Here is a 15169-nt window from a genome sequence, read left to right as displayed (position 1 = left end):
CAAGTTCTTTCTTTTCCTGAGGTCAAATGTCCACAGGGAGGTAGTCTTTGTACCTGTATATGTGGTAAATTTCCTGGTGACTGCAAACAAACATATTTCACTCTAAGTTCACAAAATGTGAGATGAAGCTAAAGACACATGGGGTTTTTACCTTTGTTAAAAAAGAGAGAGAGAAAGAGACAACATGCCCAGATGAAGTCCCTTTTGCTAAGCTTCACATAAGCAAATCAAGATTTAATACCTAACCTAGCTATAGTTTCAGCCTCTTCCTGCAATGTAACTCTCACCCAGTTAGTCTGGAATTGCAGGTCAGCACTAGTGAGGGCATCTTCCTGATGGACCTCTTCCACCCCCCATAGATGGAGAAGGTGACTTCAGCTGAAACAATTCACTTTTTTTCCCCAGAAATTTCCTTTTTACCTCCCATCCCCTTCTGTCTCTAAAAGCCTTCCATTTTATACAGCTCCTCAGAGCCTCCCTCTACTTGCTGGATGGGATGCTGCCTGATGAGGGAGCATAAGGCAAGCCGAGGGCAAAGCACAAGCTAGCACACCCCAAAGGGGGGGTGTGTGTGACATTCCTCAGACACTCCTGGCTGCTCCAGAACACAGGAAAGGACAAAAAACAGATAAACTGTCAAGAGTCTCTACCAGTTTACAAATATCTTAGTACAATTATAAAAAAAAAGGCAGTTTTATCAATAGCCTAAGGTCCAGGAACTCTCCAGTGTCTTAATGTTAATGCTTTGCTAGAGGGAAAAACAACCTTAGCTTGACAATAGCTAGGTCTCTAGTAATCTGTGAGATTTTAGCATATGAAAATCTCTTTGGAAATTTCCCTTTTGACTTTACCTCCCCCATGTCCAAGGTATATAGCCAGTCACTCTTCACAACCCCAGTGCAACTCTTTCTGCCCACCGGTCCTGTCCCCATGCTTTAATAAAATCACCTTTTTGCACCAAAGACGTCCTCAAGAATTCTTTCTTGGCTGTTAGCTCCGAACCACCATCACCCCCAAACCCCATCACTGCCCAATTCATGAATTGGTGAAAACAGACAATTAGAGCTTTAAATTTACTCAGTTGAATTTGGTTTATAATACCCTTCACTAGTAAAGGCCATCAAATGTTTTATCTGTAACTGTGGGTGCCTGGGTGGCTCAGTTGTTAAGCATCTGACTTCAGCTCAGGGCTCAGGTCATGATCTCATGGTTCGTGAGTTCAGGTCCCACTTCGGGTGAGCTCGAGCTCCACCATCAGGTGAGCCCCACTTCTCTCTCTCTATCCCTCAAGGGATTCTCTCCCTTTCACTCCCTCCCTGTCTCTGCCCTCTGTCTCACTTGTGCCCTCTCTCTCTCTCTCTCTCAAAAAAAAAGTTATATCTATACCCAATTGTAAGATTTGAGCCAATAGGATACAAAATGGTAGAGCTGGATACCACTGATCTATGTGCTCAGAACTCTTAATGAAGGAAGGCAGTGACCCCAGAACATAATTGATGAGGAGAACAAAGACAAGAGAAATGTAGCCAAAGTTAAATTTCCTTACAACTTGCAGCCCATTGATAAATACCTGAGACATGCAGAGGGTGACATTTGTCAAGGAATTCATGGCAGCCTTAATGTAGATGTTTTGCTAGGGACTAAAAACAACCTTATCTTGACAAAAGCCAGACCTCCAGGGTCTTATAACTCTTCCTTAATATGTAGAAATCCCTTTAGAGATTTATGTTATCTCTAGCCCCCACCAAACTTTAAAGTCTATAATCAGTCACTCCTCATAATCACAGTGCAGCTCTTTCTGCCCACGTCCTGTCTCTGTGCTATAATAAAAGCACCTTTTTGCATCATAAAATTCATAAAACTCAAGAATTCTTTCTTGACAGTTGTGCTCAACGATCCTGCATCCATAACTCAAAGAAGGTAAGTAGGGGAGAGGCAGGCAATGCTTTTAAAAGTATACTCCGATACTTTTTTTTTCTTTTAATGTTTATTTATTTTTGAGAGAGAGAGTGAGAGCGAGAGCGAGAGCGAGAGAGAGAGAGAGACAGTGCAAGCGGGGGATGGGCAGAGAGAGAACACAGAACCTGAAGCAGGTTCCAGACTCTGAGCTGTCAGCACAGACCCCAAAAAAGGGCTGGAACCCACCAGCCATGAGATCATCACCTGAGCTGAAGTCAGCTGCTTAACCCACTGAGCCACCCAGGCACCCCTCCAATACTTTTCAAATGTATATTTGAATCTCTTCTAGATGTCTGTTTTGCATCTGTTTACTGTTACCTAATCCATCCCCCCCCCTTTTTTTTTCCTATGCAATACTTGCTTTTCAAATGTATTAGATCCTTTATTTGTAAGTACAAGGCCTTCCTCTCTTGTGGATATCAATGCAATTTCTGGCAAGAGAGGCTCAGCTCTCTCCAGGGTGCAGGAGAGTCTGTAAAGTGTATGTGTATAGTACTGCCAGGAAGTAACCACCTACCTTCTGGCTGGTGGAACTCCCCTCGCGTCTTCTGCACTCATATTTTTCAAAATAGCAAGATCACATTTCGAAAAATTTCTGAATGTGTGTTATTTCCACACATTTGCTAAACCATCACAGTGGAAAAAATGCAAGTCCGAATCCTCAGAATATGTTTCTTTCTCTCAAGGACAGTGTGGTTGAGAGCGGGCCATGGGAAGCTGATGGAGCATGTCAGAAATGGCTGGCACCCTGCCTAATACACAGTAGGCCCACAGTAGACAGACATTTTCCTTGCCGGAAATGCGCTTCCTGGACTGGGGAAAATACGAGAAATTGATGAGTACGTGTAAGAGCCTTCCAATCTTTTGCAGGAAGCATGGATACCTTGAAATGTTCAAGTCAGGCCCTGGGGTATCAAGAGTGAACTACCAGGGGCCAAATACTGCACTTTCTTTCTGGCCTGCCCTAACTCTCTTAAGGGAACCCATCTTGGAAGTTAAAATGTTGGCAAATATAGACAATTTTCTTTTCAGCTTCATTATTTGCTACTCTCAGCTCGTTTGTGTGCGGGGCGGGGGGGGGGGGCGGGAATCAGATAAAAAACAAATACCTGACAGCTAGAGACTCTGAAATCAAGAGATCTGAAGAGATCCCTTCCCACCACCCAAGCTGTCTTTTTCTTTTGAATGAATCCATTCCACTTCCAGGATCTTTCACAAGGTGCTTGCTAGTGATTGATGAAAGAAATGTCTAATTATAAGAAAAACGCATTTTGCAACTTGCAAGGGGTTGGAGGATTTTATATTTTACAGACACATCAGGGAAGATGCAATGTGTAAGGTACAAATAACCATAGGGAAGTTTGGAAATGAGGTGTAACATACACATATATTTTCAGTGCGTGGTACATTATTTGGCTGTAGCACAAACAGCAAAGTGCCAGATTTTTGTCTTTTGAGAAGGAAGCAATATGTTGGTGATGAAGGGGTATTCTTGAAGATTTGTGGCTGTATTTTGGGAATTTCACTTCCTCTGTATCAAAATGTAACCCTTATAAAGGACTCATGCTGTGAGAAACTATTTAAAATTTATCTTTCCTTGAGGACCCCAAAGCTTTCTTTTTGCCAACTCAAATTCATTTAAAATGTTCTGCTGCCTTCCCTGGTGCATTAAGGATGATTCTTAATTTTAATACATATATTTTAAATAAATTACACTGCCTTTCTTAAACATCCAACGAAAGGTAAAATGACAGGCTTGAAAATCCACAGTTTGCCACCATCCTTTGTATGTTCTTTACTGCGTCCTGCCTCAGGAAATTTAAGAGGTGGCTTCAAAGTGTTGAGTATAATCCAGACCTACAGTCGTAGCAAATGTCTGCATACGTGGAGAGCAAGCCAGGGCGATGGTGGAGGTGGATGGATGCCCTCTTTTTTTTGCTATTTTAGACCACAAAACTTTAACACAGAAATTGCTACAGAGCTTAAGGACAAATCCTCTCACTATCCATCTTTTCTTAAAGTAGGTATTGTGCTAATATGCTTGGGAGATAGCTAAATAAATAAAAGGCATTCATGTTAACAAGTAATTATAATATTCATGAGACTATGAAAATCTTTCCTTTTTGGGCACTCATTGAGATTAGTCCTTTCAGCCAGCATGCAGATCCTAATGTCTTTTATTTATTCTAACATCCTGATACGAATGAACAGCAAGTGTAATTACATATTTGAACCATTCCACATTTGAACTGGCTTTTCCTTGCAGCTAGTAATAAAATTCTACACTGGTTCTAAGAATCACATGTCTTGTAACTGACAGAATTCTTCATCTCCAAAACAGAACTAAAACGGCAAGCTATTGAAACTTGAGCACACCACCCCCCCCCCACCAGCCACCCCAGCTTGTCATATTATGGAGCTTATTCTTACAGACCTCAGGAATTCTGATCATATTCTTTCAGACCTAGACCCTGCCCAGATGTGGGATGGGCAGTGAGATCCCTGTCCATCTAAAATGCCTTGAATGAATGACTACAAAGCAAAGCCTATTATATGTAACTCTGCACACTGATTGCGTATACATATCAATTTAAGGAGACGGTACAGAACCGTAATTAAAAATCCCAATGCATAAAGTCAAACTTTCGGATTCCAAATCCAGGCTCCAATATATCCAAGCTGTGGGAGTTGGAGAGAAAGTTGAGTAACTATTCTGTCTTTCAGTATCCTCATTTGTAAAACGAAAATAACATCACCTTCATCATGACTTTGCTTTATTAAACAGCATAACGTTTTTAGTGTATAACATGGCAACTGACATTAAAAAAAACACTAAAATATTATTGTTATTGTCATCCTCACTGTGAATTAGTTCTAATGGGCAGCCTAGTATTCAAAAAATCCCATTGGGATGGAAATATGTAATCTCATCAGTTCTAAGCACATTACCCAAGGGGATGACTCTCCTTTGCTACCCTCCCTGGAAAGATGTCTCATGTCGACTTCATCTCTGTCTTCCGCTGGCATATGTTGACCAGCACATACTGTGGGGACAGTGTGTATAACGCTCATCCGGAGTCAGACAGACCTGGAGTTAAGTTCCTCCTTCCACACCTAATTTTTCTGATCTTTAGTTTCTGTCTATAAGGTGAGTTAAAAGTAATGGTGTCTATCTCATAGTGTTATTGTTAAGAATTCAAGAAGATAACGCATGCAAAGTGCTTAGCATATGCTACTAAAAGCAACAGCAAACATTTATATAGTATTTATCATGTGCCAGGAACTGTTTTAAGTATTCTGCAAGTATTAACTCCTTAAATCGTCAATACAATTCTACAATATAGGTACTATTATTATTCTCACTTTATGTATGAGAACATCAAGGCCCAAAGAGACCAAATAATTTGTTCAGGGTCATATTAATGGTAAGTGACAATGACAGAATTAAAATTCAGGCACTTTGATTCTTAAATCAAGGAATCTTAACCACTATTCCCTGTTGCCTCTCAGTAGTAAGTGCTGGTCTAGTATTTGCTATTACTAAAGCAATCTATAAATACTTGTTGAAATATTTATTTAATAAATCAATATTTTCCAAAGCACTTATTTATTATTTACTGTATCTCACTAAGTACTAGATCTTGTCACAGGCCACAGAAATGGACGCTCTTGCTTTTGAGCTTTTTGAAGCAACTTCTCAGATTCTGCCTACCCAAAAAATTAAGAAAACGAGGTATAGTAGGGCAGACAATCCAAAACAATATGTAATACCATAATATCTATCATTTGTATGATTAAATTTTATAAGAATTTTAATTAAGTATAAGATTTGCTGCAAATGACTGACTTCAATAATGAATACAACACTACCTATTTTAAAACTTTTAGGGGCTCCTGGGTAGCTCAGTCGGTTGAACGTCTGACTTCAGCTCAGGTCATGATCTCATAGTTCGTGGGTTCTAGCCCAGCATCAGGCTCTGTGCTGACAACTCGGAGCCTGGAGTCTGCTTCAGCTTCTGTGTCTCCCTCTCTCTCTGACCCTCCTGTGCTCGCACTCTGTCTCTCAACAATAAATACATGTTAAAAAAAAAATTAAAACTTTTATTTAGAGGGAAAATAAAATTATAGGAGGTAGCTTTGAAGGCAGTAAGAACACTCAATATTTTTAAAAATCATAAATCAAAATATATAACACCTACCTCCCATGTTAGAGGTTTATATTTTCTGAAATATATAAAACAATTTTTTTCCTTGAGTAATCTGATCCCTCCAATATAAAAGACTTAACCTGTTGCTATTTGGCATGGAGATGAGGGATTATTTTATTCTTTTCTTTTTTTTTTTTTCCAACGTTTATTTACTTTTGGGACAGAGAGAGACAGAGCATGAACGGGGGAGGGGCAGAGAGAGAGGGAGACACAGAATCGGAAACAGGCTCCAGGCTCTGAGCCATCAGCCCAGAGCCCGACGCGGGGCTCGAACTCACGGACCGCGAGATCGTGACCTGGCTGAAGTCGGACGCTCAACCGACTGCGCCACCCAGGCGCCCCTATTTTATTCTTTTCTAACAAAATAACATACTTTGTTTATAAAGCAAGACTTTGTTTTCCATGCAGTATTAAGAAAGAGGATATAATTGTATTCCTTTTTTTACAGCTTCATTCCTTGTTTCATTTTCTGTTCTTATCCTTATTTATTTTCTTTCATCTCTTGCTAATTTACATAATCTTGCTGTGTTTTTTATACATGTATAAACTGCAAGAGGAGTATAAATAAATGTCCTGCGAGCCAAGTATAATGATAATGTAAGTTATGTATGACATTTTCGCTTTAATAGAATTAGAAAACAGGTAAAATTAGTCTGACGTTTATAACTTTATGTCATTCACAGATTTCTGAGAATCCTACTGAGTAGACTGTCTGAATATAAAAAATAGTTACTGTAGTAGGCTGAATAATGACCCCCCAAAGTGTCAGGTCCTGATCCTGGGAACCTGTAAATGTTACTTTATATGGGAAAGGAGTCTTTGCAGATGTGGTTACCTAAGGATCCTGGGGTGTGGACGGTATCCTGATTATGCAGGTGAGCTCTAAATGAAATCACAAGCATTCCTATAAAAGACAGAGGGAGATCCGACAACAGGAGAGAAGGCGATGTGACCCCCCAGGGCAGATTGCAGTGATGTGGCCAAAGAATGCCAGCAGCTGTAAGAGGCAAGTAATCAATTTTTAGAGGCTCCAGGGGAGTAAAGCCCTGCTGACATTTTAATTGTGGTCCAGTGAGAGTGATTTTGGACTTTCAGCCTTCAGTACGGGGAGATTTGCTACAGCAGTCATCAGAAACGAATACAGTCATCTACCTAAATATATACAAATGTTAAGTGGAAAGAAAATTTTCTTTTTAACCTTACAGACACTAGGAAAGACAAAAACAAAGTTATTTCTTAGATTAATGAAATATTGAACTGTAGTTTCAAAAGATCAGGAATTTTTATTTCAAAGGACTGCCATATGTTTCACAAAAACGCTACATTCCTAACCAAAGCCTCTCTCTAATGTGTCAATTTTCTTAATGCAAAATTCTCTAGTACCAGGCAAGTAACTGGGGTGTTGGCCTCCTTGGGGCGTATCATTTCTCACTGCTCTCCAGTTTCTTCTCACTGAATCACTCTGTGCATAATCCCACCTCTATGTTTCAGGTTCTGTCAATTTCTCACAATGGCTTCTTGTTTTCCTGGAAGTAATCTATTGTTTTACAAAGTCAAAGAACATATTTGCAGAATTTCACCTATGTAAAAGTTTCCAGAACGTGCCGCTGCATTTATTAAGTTGTGTGTACAAATGCTGATAGCACCTGGTGGTCTCCTGGAAAGCACAAGGGAAGATCTCACCGGCAGGGTCTACTTACTCTCACTCAGTTTTGCTCCTTTCTAGATCAAGAGGCAAAAAGATAAGCCATCCCCACTCTAGATAATTCTAAAACAAACTGTGCTGATGACAAACTTGCACTTAGGAAGCCATAGGAGTCTCTTAAAATCTGAGAGGCAATTCATTTGGCTAGAAACGTGTGTCAAGTGGAAAGAAGATTTTCCCATTAACATAAACTGTAAACATTTTGTGAAAAGTATCCTTAAAGAACTTAATACGTGGGCTGCTTAAATGACCTGAACGGGAAGGACTAGGGAAATGAGGACTTAAGAGGCAAATGTCATCCATCTGGTTGTACAAGTATGAAGTTAGAGTCATCCTTGATGCCACCATCATCCTACATATCCATTCCAAGTCACTTGCTTTTTTTTTTTTTTCTTCCTGTGCATTTCTTAAATCTGTTCACTTCTCTTCTCCTAGCTGACGGTCACCCTACTTCCAAATCTCCCCAGGGCAACTTCCCCTGCCCTTTAACTTGGGCTTCCTACCCACCCCTGAGGGGAAGGAAAGAGTGGCAAAGAGGGTAGGGGAGAGAGAAAAATGGGGACTTCAGTTTTATTTTTCCTCTACAAGCAGCAGGCTTGGAGTGGGAATGGGGCACTCATTGCACACACTGCTGCTCACAGCCTGCTTGATGCTACGAGGAATCTACAGGCCCTGTTGGTCTCCTCTCTGGAGAACGGGAATGAGAACTACCTCATGGGACTGTGGCAAGGAAGTGAGTCAGCAACTGTAAAGCACAAAGAAAAGAAACAGGGAGACAATAAAAGATCTCCCCTATTTTGATGATCACCTACTAGGCCTAAAGACTTTCAGGCTCTCGGTTGGCGCTCTGTGGCCCTCTTTTATATCATCAACATGGCAGCAATTTTATATTTCATTTATCAAATAATTATCAAAACAGTGTTGGTCACTTCCTCTACTATTAATTTCATGAAGCAAAACTCAAGTGTGTGTTTGCTCCCCAAGCACAGTACTTGGCAAAGGAAAGCACTGGAATATTTCAGTAAATCTCACAGGTAAAGCAAACCAATGACACCAGGGCTTCCAACCTGTAGATTAGCTAGCTTTCAGAATTCAGATGAATGTTTCCTACCTGCTGTAGTTTTTCTCCAAATCTCAGTGAATAACAGAATTACATGGGAAGCTTTCAAATACACCCATGCCCAGGCCCCAAAGATTCCAATTTGACAGAGTTGGACTCGGTCAGAATTTAAGACTGCTAATAAGTCTAATGTGCAAGGCCCGCTGGAAAGCTCCAGTGTTGTTCCCACCTGCTTCACTTCAGGAGCAAGGCCTCCAACCCAACCGCAGCTTTTGAATTTGACAAACAACTCCCACCCTTGGTTGAATTCTCCTGTCCAATTTAGATAATGGGGGGAAAAATACTGGAAGCAGCAGCTTTATGGGCAGGCTCTTGGCCGATGGAACAAACCAGGATGGTTCGTACTGTTCAGACAATTGTAATGCTGGCAGCAAATCTGTTGGGTGGCTCCAGGCCCCTGCACCCACCAAGTGGCTCTGTTCCAGAACGCTTCCGCCCATACTAGGGCCAGCGCATAGGGTCCTGAACCTCTCCTTCTCCCTACCCCCACCCCTTTTTTAATGAGCAGCACAGACTTTCCTGCAGTGTGGAAGAAAGGTAGCAATGATTGTTATCAAAGCTGAAGAGACCTAAACTCTGCATCCCATCCCTTCTTGGCGTCGTTCCCAATTAGACTCCACAGTCAGTGTCCACCCTGCCCGCCTCGAGCTCCAAGTCCGCCCACCTCTGCTCCTTTGCTCCTTTCTCCAGGAACTCCCATTCCCGCGCAGTTCCAAACGGGCTCTCTACCCCTGGTCCGAGTGTGACCCCAAGGCACCAGGTGACGCAGCCCCCGGCTCCTCTCAGCGGGTGACCCCGGTGGCAGGGAGCGCGACCACCAGACCGGGGCCAGGCACCCCGCGCGCCCAGGGAGGCAGAGGTCGCTCCCCGACCCGGACAACCCGGACACGCGGATCTATCGGATCGAGATCAGCGGGCGGGGTAACGCTCTCCTGCCTCACAAGGCAAGTCCCCGCGCGGCAAGCTCCTGGCGCAGCCGGGAGACCCGGGTCTCTGAGGAGCCACCACCCCGGCGCGCGCCCCTCAGCCCGAAGTTGGGGCAGGACGCAAGCCCACCGCTCCAAGCGAGAGGAGGCGCGCTCCCTCCCTGCTCCCCCGAGGGCTAGGGGAACGCCTCTCGGATTCCGGACCCAGCACAACAGGTCCTTCGGGCACCCGCGAGAATTGGGGGAGTGGGGGGCGACTGGCTGGGAAAAATAAATCGATCACTCTGTGGGCGCATTTTCAGCGGAGGGACCTCTCCATTTAGCATCTCTTTCACTGGCCCCAGCCTCACAGTAAATCCAGAGTTTGGGGAGCAGGAATGATCCCGCAGGCGCGGGTAGGAGCGGAGTCGCGGACCTGTGCAGATGGCACCCAACCGCTCTGTCCGAAACCAAAGTTACCTGGTACCGTGAAAGCGCCTTTCTGCGCGCCAGGACCCGACCCTCAGGGCGATGGGCGACCACTCACCTTGTGCCTGCGCCTCCATGGTGGCCGACCTCGGACTGCGCACCGCGACGCTCCCGGTGCTTCCAGACACGCAGACAGCGGTGACCGAGCCCGGGACGCAGCTGGCCCCGCCGCCCGCGTCTTCCCCTTGCGCGCCCGTAGCGAGCCCTGCGTGGAAGGGGTGGGGGCCCGGGGGCCGCCCGCACTGCCGCTCTGGTTAGCTCCGCCGCGTCCGGTCCACCTGGCCGGGACCACGAGGAGAAGGAGCCCACCGCTGGGCGCCACCTGCCGGCCGCTCTGCGCATCGCGCCGACGGCGCCCACTCCTGGCTCAGGGCGCGTGCTCGGGCCCTACAAATAAATGCCTGACCCAGCGGCAGTGGGTCCTGGAGCCCCTTGTCCCAGGGCCAATCCCCAGGGAGAGGGGAGGGAGGGTGGATTTACAATACTGAACCATAGCTCCTGGTGGAAATAGGGAGTTTGGATCCTGTGACCCGCTGCACTCAACATTTTTGGCAAACGATCAATATATAACCTTGTTTTATGTGTGTTTCTGTTAAAGATACCTTATTTATGTATTGTTGACTCATTAATTTTGAGCTCAGGACCATCATCACTATAACTGATATCTGAGTGAAATTTATTAAGCTTATTTAACTAAACAACACCTCATGGGGGCCATTTTAAATAGCGAAATCACCTCCCCACACACCCCGAAAGCACAAAAATGGTGTATTTGTAGTCTGTGAAAGGGCACTTGTTCACAGTCTGAGAGCTGAAACAAGGTAGAGCTTAGCCTTGTTTGACCTCAACTGGAAAGGTATGCACGCTTGCTGGGCCCAAGTTTTTGGGGGCTCTGCCCATGTCTGGAATGACCATGAAAGCCTTGCATTGATTTTCGTGTCACAAACAAATTTTAGTAACAAGGCAAACTCACAGATATAGAGTCTGCAAATAATATGCATCGACTGTGTACATATTCTGTAATTTGAAACCTATAGACCATTCCTGTAGGTTGATGAAGCAGTCACATTTTCAGAGAAAAGACTAGAAACTGACAGTTTTGTTCCAAGCTTGGCCTGGCAATGTGACTAGAAAGCACAGCAGGGAAGAAATAGCAGCTCATGGTTCACCTTTTCAGGTCTTTAGCCCTTACAAATCTCTTTCACTTTACATCCACACAATCTCCGCCTGTAAAATGAAAGAGTGTTTATTTACATCTGGTCTTGAATGGTTTGCCATTATTTTTTTTTTTCAGTTTTTTTTTCCTTAAAATAGATGTTAAAGTCTGTCAGAGTCAAGTATGTGTCCTATATCAACATCCGCCCCCCCCATTTCCCACCAAAAAGCCTTATACAAATTCATAGCTCAAAAAAGATTTATTGAATAAGCAGCTAACCAGTAGGCTCCGTTTTATCCACACTCAAGTTACTGTCAAAGTATAAACTAACAAACATTAATGAGGTCTTACATTTTTGCTTGAAAAAAGGTACACTCATGATTGCATGACACATGTATAAGCCTAATTAGTGTTTTTTGTTATGTTAAAATGTCCCTGGATCATAATCATCAACATAAAAATTACTCTACAGAACACCAAGCACAGGGCTTTTACATAGCTTTTGGTGATTGCTACCATGGATGCACAAAGTAATGATTAAATGAATTTACTCAGCATCCCTGATTAAATCACTTTTAGAGTCTATTCAGTTGTTCTGGTCCTCTTTACCCTGGAAATTAAACACCAGGTTAAGGTTGACTTCTAGCTGTTGAAAGGAACTAAAAATAGTTAATGACTTTCCAGCTTGAGTCATCTACCCTTCAGCTAAGTTGTGACTCATTTTTCTGATTTATAAAATTTTAAGCTACTCCCCCCATAATGTCTTTTTTTCATTGTTTATAATAATAAAATATTGATATTCATTCAGAAATATTCGTTGAATATATTCTCTGTGCCAGGGACTGTGCTAGATAGAGGCTAAGGATACAAGTAAAGGACATGATCCTTCTTACCCAGGGAGTTCATGGTCTGGTGAGAAGGAAAGATAAACAGGTACTTTTTAAAGCAATGTAGTGTGGTAAGTGCTGTGCCAGAGGTAGTGTGATAAGTGTTGAGCATGAAAGCAAAGAGGAAGCTCTCCTAACAGTCCCCCGAGGTGATAAAGGAAGGTTTCTGTGAGGATGTTGGCCTCAGCTGAGTCTTGAAGGATGAAAGAATTAACAGGGTATGCTGTGTTAGACCCTAAATAATGTTTTAGCCAAGGGAAACTTTCGTTTTTCTTTCTTTTTCCTGGTCACTTATGACGGTGAATTTCCTTAATTTCCTTAAGGCTTAGTAAAACAGCCACCTAGACCCTCTTATTCTTCATCTCTCCTGGCTATTCCACATGGAACACAATGGGTGGGTGTTTGATTAAATGGATGGAATCCTAGTTTGTTCCTCCAGAATCGATCTTTCTGCTGAGGCAGTGGAAATCTTAAATGTCCAGAGGGAAGCTGTATTCAACAGGCCTTGTCTAAACCAGTTCCAGGTCACTTGTTATGTAAGGTACTGAGCGTGCCCTTGGGCAGCGGAAGAAGAAGGAGTAACAAAGGACAGGCAAAGTATGTCACTCTTGCTCCTGAACCTTACTAATACATTGAAGAACACGGGCTTTGGGGCTCCTCTCCATCTTTACACTGAAAATTACTAGCTATTACAAGTTTCTTAGCCTCTCTGTGCCTGGGCTTCTGCATTTTGTGGCAGGATGCGATATGAGGTTTAATTGATATCTTCTTTCCCTCCTACCCTAGTGGCCACCTGTGTTTCTAGAGCATGGCTCCCAGCCTTCTTATGCATCAGCGCCACACAAGGGGCTCCTAAACATTTCTGATACCTGGGCCTTGCTTGCTCCCCAGATATTCTGATGGTGCTTATTTTTTTTCAAAACTTTCTCGATAATATCAATATGCTTCCAAGATGGAGAATGAGTGTTTTAGAAAATGTCCACAGCAAAGATGAAAGGTACTAAATTCTTAGTTTTTAAATTAAAAAAAAAATTGCCACCCAGGTCAACAGAAAATGGTACAAGAAATGTGAGCGGACAGAGCAAGGACTTTTGTTTTTTCTTTCCCTGATTCCAGGGGGATTGGGGAGGGAAAAGAAGTTTGATGGATGTGGGTATGTCTGTATGGGTCTGTCTTACCTTTCCCTTCCCTACCCTCATCAGCATACAAGACTGCCCTTGACAGTCCCATGGGGAACTCGATGGCCAGATAGTTTTGAGAAATGTTAGGGACCGAGTGGGTGTGACTTTGAATTTCCCACCCTTTCAGGTGGTGTAGGAAACCATCTAGGAGTTCCCTAGAGTCCTATGTGGAGTGCGGACCTTAGGGGAGAGAGAACCAGCTAGTGAGCCATCATTTCCAGGAGGCTGGAGATAGAGAGACTTCACAAGGGAAGGAAGTGGTGCAGCAAAGTCCCTTAGGAAATTAGGAGGACTGCCCTAAGGAAGAGTCGGGGCCTAGGTATGAGTTCTCCCTACCAGAGGACTGCTAACATCACCCACATCATGCTACCAGGCAGAGGAGAGGCAATAGAGAGAGTTTGGTGAGGTATTGCTCACAGAGGGGACCAGGACTGCCTTCTCCCCATCTGCACAAACTCCCCAGTCTGCAGGAGGACTGGAATGTGGCTCTTATACAAGTCCACTAGACAGAGAGTTGGCATTGGAAGCCATTGGAGATTAGTGGGCTGTGGTCTCGCCAGGACCACTGAAGTAGAAAGCCAAGAAGTGAAATCAGAGGAGTGCAGCCTGAGGCCATCAGCTAGGGGCCACCAGGGCCTAGGGGAATCTGAATGTCTGTTAGTCTCATCCAGTTAAGTATGGAGTCATTTGGTTTTATCTTGTCCTTCTCAATCCCCACCCCACACTCCACAATGAGGAGCTAGTACCTGAAGGAGAGGAGGGCAAATAAATCAGACTAGCTTTTTCTCCACAACTGTCTCTGTCTCTGTCTCTGTCTCTCTCTCTCTCTCTCTCTCACACACACACACACACACACAAAGAGAGAGAGGGAGAGAGAAAGAGAGAGAGAGAGGAGAGAGAAGGAGAGATAGGTTTTCCAAGCAGTGCTAAGAGAAGGGGTAAGAGGTTTACTTTGAGACTGAGAAGAAGGCTAAATAATATACCAACTTAAGACTGTTCAACCAACCACAACTAACTGAGCTTAATGGATCAAAACCACTGCTTGTAAAGGGGTCATTTCTAATCCAGTTGAGGGAAAAGTAATTAGAGAAGTACAGGGGCAGCTGGGTGGCTTAGTCGGTTAAGCGTCCGATTTTGGCTCAGGTCATGATCTCGTGGTCTATGAGTTCAAGCCTCATGTTGGGCTCTGTGCTGACAGCTCAGAGCCTGAGACTGCTTCGGATTCTGTGTCTCCCTCTTTCTGCCCTTACCCGGCTCATGCTGTCTCTCAAAAATGAATAAATGCTAAAGAATTTTTTTTTAATTAAAAAAAAAGAAAAGTACAAAATTTCATGGGGAGCCTGGGTGACTCAGTAGGTTGAACGTCTAACTTCAGCTCAGGTCATGATCTCACAGTTCATGGGTGGTTCATGGGTTTGAGATTTGAATCAGGCTTTATACTGACAGAGTGGAGCCTGCTTGGGATTCTCTGTCTCCCTCTCTCTCTGCTCCTCCCCAAGTCTCTCTCTCTCTCTCTCTCTCTCAAAAATAAACATTAAAAAAAGTACAAATATTTCATG

At 43.6% G+C, this 15169-nt stretch overlaps 1 protein-coding gene across 2 annotated transcripts in view; it reads right to left on the bottom strand.

Moving 5' to 3' along the window:
- Positions 1-10548, bottom strand: part of TPD52L1 (TPD52 like 1) — a 100810-nt gene extending 90262 nt beyond the window's left edge. For both annotated transcript variants that reach the window (XM_030316265.1, XM_030316267.1), the window contains exon 1: positions 10445-10548. In XM_030316265.1, the coding sequence (XP_030172125.1) occupies positions 10445-10463 (19 nt within the window). In that variant the 5' untranslated portion in view covers positions 10464-10548. The remainder of the gene's footprint in view (positions 1-10444) is intronic.
- Between the last annotated feature and the right edge of the window lie 4621 nt (positions 10549-15169).

The sequence above is a fragment of the Lynx canadensis genome, chromosome B2, assembly GCF_007474595.2.
Source record: "Lynx canadensis isolate LIC74 chromosome B2, mLynCan4.pri.v2, whole genome shotgun sequence".
NCBI lineage: Eukaryota > Metazoa > Chordata > Mammalia > Carnivora > Felidae > Lynx > Lynx canadensis.
The sequence above is the reverse complement of the archived record's forward strand: the minus strand, read 5'-3'. Positions and strand labels throughout refer to the sequence as shown.